Source organism: Zingiber officinale, chromosome 1B (genome assembly GCF_018446385.1).
Source record: "Zingiber officinale cultivar Zhangliang chromosome 1B, Zo_v1.1, whole genome shotgun sequence".
Taxonomy (NCBI): domain Eukaryota; kingdom Viridiplantae; phylum Streptophyta; class Magnoliopsida; order Zingiberales; family Zingiberaceae; genus Zingiber; species Zingiber officinale.
In genome coordinates this window covers 74,905,396-74,920,551 of record NC_055986.1, presented here as the reverse complement: position 1 = coordinate 74,920,551, position 15,156 = coordinate 74,905,396, and the positions used below count along the sequence as shown (strand labels likewise).

The 15,156-nt window shown below is 38.8% G+C and overlaps 1 protein-coding gene across 1 annotated transcript; it reads right to left on the bottom strand.

Annotated features, from left to right (window-relative positions):
• Window positions 1-4,619: 4,619 nt before the first annotated feature.
• LOC121967800 (protein TRIGALACTOSYLDIACYLGLYCEROL 1, chloroplastic-like) lies at window positions 4,620-6,059 on the bottom strand. Its single transcript, XM_042518255.1, has one exon. The coding sequence runs from the start codon at window positions 5,925-5,927 to the stop codon at window positions 4,926-4,928; it is 1,002 nt and encodes a 333-aa protein (XP_042374189.1). The 5' UTR covers window positions 5,928-6,059; the 3' UTR covers window positions 4,620-4,925.
• Between the last annotated feature and the right edge of the window lie 9,097 nt (window positions 6,060-15,156).

Genomic DNA, 15,156 nt, shown 5'->3' with positions numbered 1-15,156 from the left:
GTGAGGCGACTTCAAATGATATTAATTACAAGCCAACTTGCATTCTCTTCTCTATTGTTACCATTCAAAATACTTTTTATAATTCTCTTTCGTGTTTTAATTTCATAGTTTTTGTAAACGAAAGAAGAAAATATTTTCGTACGAATTTTCTACACCGGAGAACTTGTTTCATGTAGGGGATTTGAAGGAGTGACTCACCTTATGAGTCGTAAACTATAGAATAGAACGTAGGAATCTGAACCACATTTAACGCATTATGTTCGCATTAATTGTCTTTTTTTATTTTTTTTCTCTACATCTCATGGATATTAATTGCCAACGGATTTATTTATACGTTGCATTTGCAAGAGCAAATGAAAAGAATATTTAATACCAAATTATGTCCATTCACCCCCTCTAGCCCCATCAATCCTAATGAAAAAAATCATGGAAATAACTTAATCGCTTGACGTCTTTAGCTTATTCCTCATATTTAAGCACTTAATCACTATCACACAGAATCATGAATTAGAACTTCTGCACAATCATATGTTACTCACCAGTTTGTCACTTTAACCAATATAGCTAAATAGACAGGTGTGAGCACCTCCAATATCATTAAATAGCTAAATACTTGAGATAAATTACTAATACATATTACTCACCATTTGAATGCTTATGAAGTCATAACCACAAGTTGTTAAATATGTTCAACTAGAATCACAAGTTGCATATAAGCATAACAATCACAATAAGAAGGATAACAAACAATCAAGCAAGAATTATTAATACAAAAATAAGGAACTTAGATTCCTTGAATGAGTCAATACTCTACCTAGTATCTGCTCCTTGCAAATTTGAAGTCATACCACATAACTAGAATTTTAGCAACATATAAAGATATGGGGCATACCCTCATTGAGGCCCTCAACTTGGTGACTGGTGCTCTCATTTTGCATTGAATCCCTTCTACCTCTTCTCTTGATAATTCTTTACAAGGTAGGTGCTTAGTTGCATTCTCAAGCCCTATTTATTCCTAAGTTCCCATCAAGCACTCATCACTCTCAGCTCTAGTGAAATCTCACCTCAGCCTAGAGACGTTCTAGGGTATCTCGTGGTTATCAATTCTTCCGTTGTTTACCAAAAGCTTGAAAATGAATCCACACTAGGATTTAAAATGGCAACCACAAACATTCACATCTGTCACACTAGATGTAGTTTAAACCACAAAGTTTAACAATAAATGTAAGCTAGATTAATGGAGGATAGAAATGCAGAGTCTAAATTCTCCTTTCTTTGGCTTGCTCTAAGAGAGATTAGATGCTATGGATTGGTTATACAACCTTCAAGAACCAAAGAGCACAACAAGAGATGCATATAGCCTGTTTCTACTCACAAGTAAGCTCCAGATGCTTAAATATGATTAATGGGCTCAAGCCTTCAATGGAAGGATGTTTGGGTTTGAATATTGGTTGGAGAAGCAATACGATCATTGGAAATAAGTCAAACAAGTTTTTGCCTCCATCAGAATAACTAGTGTCGTGGGAATATGAACCATGATTTGAAATCCAATACTATGTTAAGCAAAATGATCGAAACTAATTATCGATGCCAAATACCATTTGGCACATACAATGTCTCCTTAAGCTTCATCTCCTTCCTCCTTCCTCCTTCCTCCTTCCTCCTCCAATTCATCATTAACACCATGCATCAAAACGTTGACACAATACCAAAGCAATATCGCTCCAATCAAAGACTAAAATTCTGACACATTGAGAATATTTTTTCTTCTTCGCGGATACAATCAAGCAATGAATCTAAAAATCAACACAAGTTGCATCATATTCTTAAAGTTCCATGGCATAAACAAATGTAGTCAATGAATTTTGAATCAAGCCTAGATGGGCCAAGGATGTTCTAGGACAAGTGTAATCGCTTAAGATGGTAAGAATTAAAATCAAACCAATTCACATGATTTATGAAATTTAAATGCACATTGAAATATCATTATCCTACGGCTTAGTCTTAATGCATCTCTAATTTAAAATCAGGACAAATTAAGAATACTTTTTCTTCTTCGCGGATACAATCAAGCAATGAATCTAAAAATCAACACAAGTTGCATCATATTCTTAAAGTTTCATGGCATAAACAAATGTAGTCAGTGAATTTTGAATCAAGCCTAGATGGGCCAAGGATGTTCTAGGACAAGTGTAATCGCTTAAGATGGTAAGAATTAAAATCAAACCAATTCACATGATTTATGAAATTTAAATGCACATTGAAATATCATTATCCTACGGCTTAGTCTTAATGCATCTCTAATTTAAAATCAGGATAAATTAAGAATACTTTTTCTTCTTTGCGGATACAATCAAGCAATGAATCTAAAAATAATAGCTCACTATACTATAATTAGATTCAAAGGCAAAACAATGATCTAGTAAATTGGGCCAATCTAGTTTATTTTTTAAAATGAAGCATAATCTACATTAAAATATATAAAAAATTAATATAATACCTCCAAACATAGTTATTTACAATCATTTACAAGTTCAATAGTTTTGGGAAATACGGGAAACAGTTCAAGAGAAATCTGATCTGAAGAAAGATAATTTTTGTAATTGACAAAATGTTAAAACAAGTCTGCTATATGTTAAGCAACATGAATTATGCATTCGGCACTTTGTGACACAGAACCAGTAAAATACAAGGTCTCAAATTTAGGATACCACATATTATTTGTGTGCTCTTAGCAATGGACATTTTGGATTAATGGACTGAGAATCGCTATAGTAACTACTAGAAAAACAAAACTATTGGTTGATGTATGTCGAGTTTGTTTGTGGTGATCCAATGTGATTTTGTAACCAAACTGAGTATATTTGATGACACCAGCATGCATGAACTATCGTTCACTCAGACTTGAGCATTTGGGTGAGTGGTTGGCTCGAGCAAAGTTAATTATCAGTTTTGTCATATATTTGGATCGTTGCAGCTGATTAGTTCAAGGCATGGTTAGATGTATCAATTTTAAAGGTTTTGATGGTGGTGAAGTTACCATTATTTTGGTCACATATTTTGCTGATTAGAGATGACTTTGGGTTGTGAGTTGAATATGAAGCCTTAATTGGAAAGTCAAATCGTCTAATACTTGAACGGTTGAGCTCGCCTGTATCAAATACTGAGATTTTAGACTTGGACACAAACACTCGAGTCAACAATTGACATCCATATTAATTGCAAGAAGGAGAATTTAGGGAAAAAACATTTTGGAAGTTGAGATTCATACCCCTTAGGAGACTCATCCAAGTCTAAGTCAAAGTGGGAGAAAATTTAACATCTCAGAATTAGTCCCACATGAGAGGTTGTAAGCTAAAAGGGAGTAGAGAATTTAAAGGCATAGATGAGTGAACTATCATAAAATTGGATTAAGGATTTAGGTCAATGGTTAGACTCAATAAAGCTAATGGGTGGGTTTTATACTCAAGGCAGTTCATTACATAAGAGGCAATATCACATCAAAAATTTAGCTATTAACAAACCTAAGTCTCACTAAACACTATTGAAATAGGAATTTGCAACATAAAAGCAAATATTCATACCAAATTTTACCAACATTGTCTAATTTAATTAATTAAAAGCTACATTATATCATTTTATAAAAATTTTAGGGTAAACTATGTATATACCAGAATAGTTTACTTGTATTAATATTATATGTATGCCCTTTTTTTCTAAAGTATCCACTTAATTCCAAATATGAACCAATTAATATAAGTTAATACAGATATTATGCCATTTTAACTAATTTTTATATGTTGTCAATAATCATATCTAGTCAGAAAAAAAATATAAGATAACATAATATGGTTTTAACTTATAGTAAATTTTATTAAATAAACTAAATTATGGACAAGTGGGAATTCCTAAAAAAATTGGAGGTACACGAGTGTACATATAAATTACACTATATTTTTTTATAAACAAAGCTAGAGCAAATTAGCAAAGTGAGGATATCCAATGTATAGAACTCTAACAATTTGATATGTGGGGAGTCATAGGTTTGATTTTTCTGGCATTTTAATAAAATGAGAGAAGGAAAATTAAAGTGAATAAATGAGGTTGCAGATTATTTTGGTTCATGAATTAAATATTGATTCTTGAGGCATCCCCTACAATGTAATCAACATACACCATTCAGAAAAGAAGAGCAAATTGAAAAAGCTGAAATCCTACACATGAGAAGATTTTGATTGAGATAGATACTATATTGTATTACAAGTACATTTGACATTTAGTTGTGAGATATAACAACCCTTAACTATCTAAAAGGTAGTCCGGTGCACAAAGCTCCTGTCATGCAGGATCTGCAGTCTTACCCTGCTTTTTGCAAGAGACAGTTTCCAAGATTCGAACCAATGCCCTTTAGGTCACAACGCAACAAATTTATCGTTGTACCAAGGCTCCCCTTCAACCCTTAACTATCTAAACAAGGATAAATTTGGTTTAAAAAAAAAACAAATAAATGATACCATTTCTAATATATTTATATATATCAACCACACTAGGCAAATAGTGAAACGCACAACCCAAATAATCTCATGAGAAAGTTTCACAAATATGGATGTAGACATAAATGGATATATAAAGGCTAATAAACACTTGAATTTAATGACCTAAAATGCAGCTCAAGTAGTACAGGCATTTCAATTGAAGCAGAAAGTTGGACCTTCTTAAGGGAAGCATACTTTTGCATTCTTCTAAAACAATGAAAAGATTCATAAGTGCTAAGAATGATCATACCATCAGCTCTATGAGATTTGTTTATAAATATCCAAAAACCTTTTTGCTGTGCAAAATAAATAGCTTTTCTCCAGCCAAAGCTCCGCCCGCCATTCCGAAATCAATAAAATATTGATACATTGAAGTATTAGATAATTTGTCTATCCCATGGCATACTTGAGCGAATCACCTGCACCCTGGAAAAATAAATACGAAAGAGCAAAGTCCGCGATAAAGATCCCAACAAGGGAGATGACAACTGCCGACGTTGTGGATTCACCAACCCCCTTGGCCCCGCCGTGTGTAGTGACTCCCCATGCGCAGCTTACGACCGCTATCGTAGCCCCAAAAACTTGCGATTTAATCATGGCGCTGATGATGTCCCAGGGCCGCAGAGCCCTCCTGGCGGAGTCGAGGATAATGTTGATGCTGATCCCGAAGACGGCATCAGCCAGAAAAGCACTGGAGGCGAGGCCAACACAAAAGCAGAGGAGGGTAAGGACTGGAAGAGCAAGGCAACAAGCGATGACTCGAGGAGTGACGAGGTAGTCAACGGGATGGGCTCCAAGGACACGGAGAGTGTCTGTCTGCTCGGAGACCTGCATGGTGCCGAGCTCCGCAGCGAACGCAGAGCCTATGCGCCCAGCGGCGACAACTGAGGTGACAACAGGGGATAACTCGCGGGAGAGGGCGAGGGCGAGTACGCCGCCGACAGAGCGATGGAGGCCGAGGCGGGTGAACTCTCTGACGAACTGGATGGTAAAGGCCATCCCCACAAAAGCAGCGGTGAGGAGGCAGACGCCGGTGGAGCGGGGGCCAACGCGCTCCAGCTGCTGTAGGGTGTTCCGACGGTGGATGCGTCCGGAGAGAGCGCGGCGAGCCACCTGTCCGGCGAGGATGAGAGCGGAGAGGCCGCGCCACAAGGGGCGAGGTGGCGTCCAGTTGGAGAAGAGAGGAGCGGTAACGGAAGAGGGATCGGGAAGCGGGGAGTTGTTGGTGATGCCTTCGGAGAGGGAGAGGCGGACGGTGGTGCGAGGGGACAAGGAAGAGCGGGAGCGGTGACGGAGCGGGATCCGCCGAGCTATAAGTTTGGGCGTGAGATAATTAGGGCTTAAGAAGGAAGCAGCAGCGAAGGGGAAAGGGCGAAGGGAGACGGAGTCCATGTCAGGCTATGGAACCAGGAAGCGGATCAAGGCACTCGAACAAAGTTGTTCTTCTTCAAAACTGCAAATCAAGTGTAGTAATTTATGCAATTCCAGAAATCAAATCCAACCGGAAGAGAAAGGCTCTATGGGTAGGTTTTAGCACAATTCATAGGAGAATATTCTCCTTTTTTATTAAATTTCCAAAATATCCTTACAGAATATTTCTCTAGCAACTGACCTAACGGCGAGCCGACGGATAAACCCCTCAACTTCAGAATATGCCAATAGATTATATTAAAAAAAACAAATTTTCAAAAAGAGAATCAAAGGCAGATTCAAACCATAAAACACAAGTTAATATTATGTTAAAAAATAAAAAATTGAAGTATAGTTTTAAATAATTAAAATATTTTTTTTGAAATTATATATTTGAAATTAGATTTTGAGTTAAAAGGTGTTCATTAGTTTTCGAATTTTGATGGTGTTCTACTCAGCACTCTCAAGCCGTTCCTCTTTCTTTTCCTTCGAGTTTGTAGTTGTGTTTATCCTTTAGCTAGTCAAGCACCAGAGTCCTACGACTACGCATTAGCGGCCGTTAGCATGGTCGGTTTGACCCCTCTAACGGACAAGTTAGTGTTGGTTGGAAGTCGAGGGCTCACTGATGCCCCAAGAAGGAAAGAGAATGAATATCTAAGGGGGAAATTTGTACTCAAGGATGTATCGTGGTTCATTTTTCCAACAGGTTTCTACATCTACGGCATATGATTCGTCAAGTGGATCAATCTTGAAATCCTTCTAAAAAATCTTTTTTATTCAAAGTTTCTAGAAGTGGAGAAACTACTTATACGAATCAAGTATATTAAACATAATATACAGAAAGTAAGACAACAACAATATAGAAATGAAAATAACAGCATGGTGTTGTCGATCGAGCTTGGAGAGCACTTGGATGTGACATATCAGTAGAATCATGAGCAAGTAGATGAGAAAACAGTGTTGAGAAACAGATGCTTGACCCTCCTTTATAAAACTTTGTCAATTACTAACGTGACATTTATCTAGTCGCTTGGAAAGCCTTCCTTGGACCCTAAAACTTGGGCACAACTTCGATCTACTTCAACTCTAGATAAGGATGACTCAGCGACCTCCAATCGCCTGGACTCCCTTCGACTCTTGGAGTCTAGTCATCTTCTATCCTTGGCCATCTACTTTGAATCGCTGGATCTCGCCTTCGGGTTGCCTAGAAGGACTCCTATCGCACAGACACTAAGGTTGCCCGAACCTTATTTCGATCTCTCGAAAGATCATGACTAGCTCTAATAGCCTTATCTGATTCAAGTTGTTCAGACTCCTTCCGATCGCCTAAACACTCAATTTACTTCCTGCAACACAAAATTAGTTCACAAGACATAATAAAATATTTTCTAAAGATTCAAATAACATTGGTTACCGATCTTCACTTAGAAAAATAAGTTGGTTTCTTAGTTAGTTTGCACTTAGTTTATTTTACCATCCATGACTTTCTATGACTTTCTATGTTAGAAAGGTACTCAATTTACCTTTGGTCAGGACTTACCTTTGCCAATTGTATGGTCTAGCTCCCTACTATGACTTCACTATCTAGTGTTTGGCCACCTAATCCACTAGGACTTACTACTTGGTACCTACTAAGTTAGTGTTTTGTCATCTCATCCACTAAGACTTTTCATTGCTTGGTATATAGTCACCTGATCTACTAAAACTCCTACTTATCCCATGCTATTTACACTTGCGCACTAAACACATACATCAGTTTCACAAATAATTTAATTTTAAACTTCCATATATCAAAACATATGTTTGATAGGTTGCTCCCTGCACCAACAACTTGTTGGGTTTCTGGATGTGTATTTTAAATTTTTATTTCCTAAACAAGCAACGGAAGTAAAATAATAATCTAAATTATTACAACACATGCATCATACACATACAGGATATACCATGTGCTAGACATAACCATAGATCAAAGTGTTCATTTAGGAATTATACCTACGAGTTCGTAATCGAACCTTGTAAAGAGCATTTGTTAATCTTACAAGGCTATTCGTTAGCAATACAATCAAAGTCCCATATTACAAAGACATGGAAAAAATCATGGGGTTAAAAGGAATGAAGATATCTCCATAGATATGAAAACTTTCGGATAGAGCCCAAAAATAAACTATAAGAGATTAGGGTCAAAGTGAACTATATCATATCACCCAACAAATGGTATCAGAGCTATGATCCAGACCAGATGTCATGTGGGGTGACCATAAACGAAGTTACGGGGAGGGCCAAAATATGTTTGAGTGATCATATGTTCGCGGGGAGGTCTGAAATAGGTCAAGAGTGATCGAATGCTTGTAGGGAGGTCTGAAACAAATTAGGGTGATCAAATACTTACGGGGAAGCTTGAAACAAGTCAAGAGTGACAGGATACTTGCGGAGGCCCGGAGTAGGTCGGGGTAACTAGATGATCGCGGAGAAACCTAGAGTAGGTCAAGAGTAATCGGATGCTCTTGGGGAGGCCTAGAGTAGGTCAAGGTGATCGGATGCTTGCGGGGAGACCTAGAGTAGATCAAAAGTGATTGGATGTTCGCGGAGAGATCCAAAGTAGGTCAAGAGTGACCAGAAGCTTACGAGGAGGCTTAGAGCATGTCAAGAGTAACTAAATTCTTACGGGGAGATCCAGACCATGAGAGTAATGGTGGTCCTTCATTTGAGAGGAGAATTGTTGAGAATATAATCAAAGTCTCACATTAGAAAGATATGGAAAAGATAATGAATTTAAAAGGGATGAAAATATCTCCATTGGTATAAGGGATTTTGGATAGAGTCCAAAAATAAAACTATGAGAACTTATGCCCAAAGTGGATAATATCATACTATTATGGAGATATATGAATTCTTTTGAACTCAACACTAGCCTTTATCAGAATCAACGAGCAAGCTTAACGAAGCTTGCGTCTATCAATATTCATACCGAGATATCTTTAAGACAGCTTCACTAAACTACAAGTTTTTCGTCTCCAATCGGTACTAGCCAAGCATGGGGACAAAGCAATCTGAGATAGAGATCTCTGGCTCAACTTTGTGCCTAGTGGCACAAAGTGAGTTGGAAGTGCTTAACAGTGGCACTGCCGATTGGTGATGGTACTAATTAGTGGCGACGCTAAACAGTGGTGGTGTCGATCGGTATCAGCGTCAATTAGTTGGTGGTTGTTATGCTACCGCAAGTGTACGACTATGTCGTCAGTAATAAAAGATATCAAATCCATAGAGATTGGGTTAAGCATTAGAGATTTATCACTGTAATTAGATAAACGATCAAATGTTGTGAATTGATGCACCAAAATAAAGGGAGAAGGAGACAGAAAAGAGTTAAGAAGGATAATTGGTTGAGGAAATTGGTCAAGGAAAGCATTATAGGAGTTCAGTTTTATTATGATGCTAATTAATGTACTAAGAATTGCCCAACTCCCATCCTCTATTCTTATGCACATGTAGAAAGTCTAACTAAATACTGACACTATCCCATGATAATCATATCGGAGTGCTACCTATTGGGACCTTTGACTAAGCTAGGGGGTGAATAGACGGTCACCCACTTTTTTCGCTTTCCTACACTTGTTAGTGTAGCAAAATATATATATAAAAAAAGAGTAGAAAGCTAACCCTAGAAACAATAAAGACAAGACAAAAATAAGCAAACCCTAACATGTTTGTTTAACATGGTTTGAAGATGATACCTCCACTCCACAACATGTCCATAAGGTGGATGATTCCTCAATCCATCGGGGATCAATCTCTGAAACTCCTACTTGCATAATCCTCCTTGTAGATGGAGAAACCTCGCCACAAACTTGATCAAGATCTTGGATTACAATGAGAGCTTTGGAAACTCTAATTAGGAGTTAACCACCTCTAATTTTATCACCCAAGTCAGTCATCCCAAGTTCCATTATATAGAGCTCAAAGGAAAATACTTAAGCTATTTTCCCACTACAGTCTACTGCTAAAGTCACTAATCAACTGGTCTCTGTGGAAATTCAACCGTTATAGCTCAATAGCTCGAGACCAGCCGACTGGTGACTTTACCAGTTGACTACTCCACATCAGCTCAGTGAACAAAGTCTTTGTTCGCTCTCACCAATTGATTGGTAAACCCTAAACCTAGCATTTTTATCCTGAGTACAATCTCTCATGCACTCGTTCTTGTCCGCATAACCTTAACCTTACTTTCTAGCCTTTTTCATCAGTCTCACATCCCTCAAATGTTTCTCCATCCTTCACGCCTTGTCTTCAAAAGCTTCCTTCGGCTTGTCCTTTGTTGTCAGGTCTTTGATTGCCAAGAGGTTCCTCACCTTAGGAATTCAATCTTGCCAAGTCACACTTAGACTTACATTGCTAAGACTATATACTTGGACTTACACCACCAAGGCTCCACACTTGGACTTTGCTTTTACTAAGATCCTACTTAGACTTTCCTTTGTTAAGATCACATTTGAATTTTCCTTTATACCTATCACTTACACACTCACAAGCGCATATCAAATATAGATGCAAATCCTAACTTAAACCTTTTGCCTAAACATCAAAACCTTGATCACACTGATTGCTCCAACACTATCCCTATTAGTATTCGATGCCACTAAGTAGAAGAGATAACCTAGGTAGTCCAGTTAAAGGAATACCCTTGTCACTAAGGTCCTCAGTCATACAATAGCTAGATTATGCAGGACACTTATTAATATAGGATTAGAGATAACTCATTAAGCCTCATTAAATGCTTTCTTATGGAGATTTATCCTCCCTTTAAGACTATACTCTAGATATTCAATTAAAAGGGATACCCTTGTCACGAGGGTCACCCAATTATATGATCTAGAGTATCCCTTTATGGGGTGAACAAATCTATATAATCATCTAATCAAATATGAGATTTTAAGCATAAATTCTTCACACACACATTTAATCAAATATATACAAAGCATAAACATATCATACAGATAGGGAATTGACAAATTCAAAGAGGTTACATTAATTACACATCACAACTATTCCTTTAATCCTAGAATAAATGAATCTACTCCTTAACAAGAGGAGATGAATCTAAAGACATATAATTGCAAACTTTAAATCCAAATCTAAGAAGAAGAAGGAAGAAATCTTAGCTAATGCGATAAGAGGTCTTTGGATCTAATCCTATGCTTTTAGATATAAATGAGAGGGCAAAAACAACTTCAGATTGTCAACAAGAATATGGATGATGAACAAATATGGACCATAATCAATCTCCCCCAAAGGAAAAACTTTTCCTCCCTTTAAAAAGGGGGGGGGGGGGGGGGAACACCCCTTTTATAGGTAGGGCACGACCCCCTGTATGGGTTGTGTCATGGTCATGCCTTTGGGCATGAACAGAGCATGAAAATGCTCGGGAAAGAAGACATGGTCGTGTGATTTCACACGGCCACCCTATGAATAGGATCTAGATAGGGAATATGGCAGTGTGATTTCACACAGGCTGTAGGACCGTTGCGGCCGACTAGGAGGGGGTTGTTGGATAGTCCTGTAGAAAATAAAACAAACAACCCTTCTCAAACTCTTTAAGCTAACACTTGTATAAATAAAGCATAACAGTAAATTAAAAACATAAAGTAAGAGACAAGCAGTTTACTTGGTTACAACTGATGTGGTTGTTAATCCAAGGAAGATTAAGCGCACTAAATACTCCTTCAGGCGGAGAAACCTCTTACAACGTTGAAGCACAGAAACAGAAGCTTAACTCTAGTAGCACACAAGCGTTGGATTTACAATTCTGAGTTCGTTGAAAATCTTCTGGACCAAGACTCTATTTATAGCCTTGGTCGGGGCGCCTGGAAGGGTTTCGGGCGCCCTAGGGGGATAAAACTTTATCCCCCAACGTTCAGAATGCATTAGACGCGTTCTGGTCAAAGAAGCTGGTCCAGGCGCCGCGGAGGGGTTCCGGGCGCCCCGGGCTGGTCCGGGCGCCCCGGACCAGTAAAGTCAACCTGTGTTGACTTTTTTTATCCGGGACCACTGCTCTGGCTCGGTTTGGCTCAGTTCGGGTCTTCTACTCCGGATTTGCTCGCTTGGGTGATCTCTGCCATCCGGAAAAGGGCTCACCCGAACCCAACTTCCGGTTTTCTCAAGCAGCCTTCCGCTCCGGCTTCTCATCCCTCGGAATCGCTGCGTGTTTCCTTCTCGTCCACCAGCATACTCATCCGCAGTCTTCGTCCCTCGGTCGCACCCCGTGCCAACCTTCTCGCTAGCTGCGCCTCTTGCTCCCCGAGCAATCTTCCGCTCTGACTTTCGTCCCTCGGAACCACCGCACGCTTCCCTCTAGTCCACCGGGGTACTCTTCCGCAGCACCTTGTCCCTCGGACGCACCGCGTGGCGTCCTTCTCGCTAGCCGCATCTTCCGCTCGAGTACCTGTGCTCCTAAGCTCCTGCACACTTAGACACAAGGTTAGAAACACACAGGACCTAACTTAACTTGTTGATCACAGCAAAATAACCTTAGGGTTCTAACAATCTCCCCCTTTTTAATGTGATCAACCCAAATTAAGGTAGGGTTAAAAATAGATATGAGAATTAAACAGTTTATTTTGCACTAACGTGCAACAAGATAAAAACATTAAATTTCAAGATAGAAACATTAAATTTCAAAATTTTAATTTTCTACCTCCCCCTAGACTTATACTTTTTCTTCTCCCCCTTTGATCACATAAAAAATTGGGGTTGCAATAAAAATCTAAGGGTTGACATTTAGAAAATTTATAAAGATCTATTTCAATGATTTTCTAGAAAATATTTCTAAGTCAAGAAAAATTTCTAGTTAAAAAATAACTTTTGGAAAATTTCTAAGTTTTCGTCATGAAAATTAAGAATTTTCTCAGTAGAAAACTTTATGCATAAATTTTTTTTAGAACATATAGAAATAATTAAAAAATTTCTATGCATTTATTTTTAATTTAATTTAATTTTTTTTGTGCTTTTATTAGAAGGTTTTAAATTTCGATTTTAACTTATTACAATTTCTCAAATTTGAAGTAAGAAAATTTAAATATGCGAAGAATTGTATCATGCTAATTTCTGTTAATAGTTTGTCGAGATACTTTAATCGACAGACTATTTCTTTCAGCTTTAAAGCAACAAGTATTAAACATGCAAGAAATTGTATTGACAAAATAATTGGTAAAAATTCGTTTGAATTTTTTTTTAATTTGCAAGATTCATTCAACAAAATATTTTGTAACTTGCAAGAATCTTTTGGCAATATTTCTGATTTGTAAAATCTTTTGACAAAATAATTTGTAATTCGTAAGAATCATTCGTCAAAACTTTTTGCAATTCGAGAAACTCTTTCGATAATATTTCTAGTTTGCAAGGATCTTTCGTCAAAATATTTTGTAATTCAAAAAATTCTTTCGATAATATTTCTAATTTGCAAGAAGTGTTCGGCAGTTGATTTTCTAATACGAAAAATTCTTTCGATGATTCAATTTTCAATTCGCAAAAATCTTCAGGTAATTTTTCTATTAATTGAACCAATTGTTCAGAAGAGTACCCCGGTGGACGAGAAGGAAGCGCGCGGTGGTTCCGAGGGACGAAAGCTGGAGCGGAAGAATTCTCGGGGAGCAAGAGACGCAACTAGCGAGAAGGTCGGCACGGGGTGCGACCGAGGGACGAAGACTGTGGATGAGTACACTGGTGGACGAGAAGGAAACACACAACGATTCCGAGGGACGAGAAGACGGAGCGAAAGGCTGCTCGAGAAGACCGGAAGTTGGGTTCGGGTGAGCCATTTTCCGGATGGCAGATATCAACCAAGCGAGCGGATCCGGAGTAGAAGACCCGGACCGAGCCGAACCGAGCTAGAGCAGTGGTCCCGGATAAAAAAGTCAACACGGGTTGACTTTACTGGTCCGGGGCGCCCGGACCAGCACGGGGCGCCCGGAACCCGTCCGGGCGCCTGGACCAACATCTTTGACCAGAACGCGTCTAATGCGTTCTGAACGTTGGGGGATAAAGTTTTATCCCCCCAGGGCGCCCGGAACCCTTCCAGGCGCCCCGACCAAGGTTATAAATAGAGCCTTGGTCCAGAAGCTTTTCAACGAACTCAGAATTGTAAATCCAACGCTTGTGTGCTACTAGAGTTAAGCTTCTATTTATGTGCTTCAACGTTGTAAGAGGCTTCTCCGCCTGAAGGAGTATTTAGTGCGTTTAATCTTCCTTGGATTAACAACCACATCGGTTGTAACCAAGTAAACCGCTTGTCTCTTACTTTATGTTTTTAATTTACTGTTCTGCTTTATTTATGCAAGTGTTAGCTTAAAGAGTTTGAGAAGGGTTGTTTGTTTTATTTTCTACAGGACTATTCAACAACCCCCTCCTAGCCGGCCGTAACGGTCTTACAAGTGGTATTAGAGCAGAGTACGCCTCAGAGGGACTAATCGCCGTCTGAAGCAACAAAACAATGGCCGGAGCTAGCAAATATCCACCAGCATTAGATGGGGAGTTTTCTTCATGGAAGAAACAAATGGAGGTATATCTTAATTCTGATTTTGGTATTTCTTTAATATTGAAATGTGGCTATGAAGAACCAAAGACAACGAATGGAGAAGAACTCGATCTACGCCTCTGGAATAAGAAGCAACGTGACGAATCGATGGCAAACAGACGGGCAGAATTTCATCTTCTAACCGTAATACCAAATGAAGATCTCGACACAATCGGCGAATACAAAAGCGCAAAAGAACTTTGAGAAAAGTTCTTGAAGCTCTACGAAGAACCTTTGGAAGTCGACGACTCAATAGACACCGAGCCACCGATAGAACCAACAGCCGAAGTACATCTTGAGGACACAGAAAACCCTTCTTCACTGAGCATCGATGAAGGGGGAGAATCTTCGGAAGAAAGCAATTCAATAGTGGGAGAACCAATGACCGACGAGGTAAGAAAGGTATGTCCTCTACCCTCTGAACAATTGGTTCAATTAATTGAAAAATTACCTGAAGATTTTTGCGAATTGAAAATTGAATCATTGAAAGAATTTTTCGTATTAGAAAATCAACTGCCGAACACTTCTTGCTAGCTGCGTCTCTTGCTCCCCAAGCAATCTTCCGCTCCGGCTTTCGTCCATCGGAACCACCGCGCGCTTCCTTCTCATCCACCGGGGTACTCTTCCACAGTACCTCATCCC

Coding starts and splice junctions, on each gene's coding strand:
- LOC121967800 (XM_042518255.1), bottom strand. CDS start 5,927: ATGGACTCCGTCTCCCTTCGCCCTTTCCCCTTCGCTGCTGCTTCCTTC.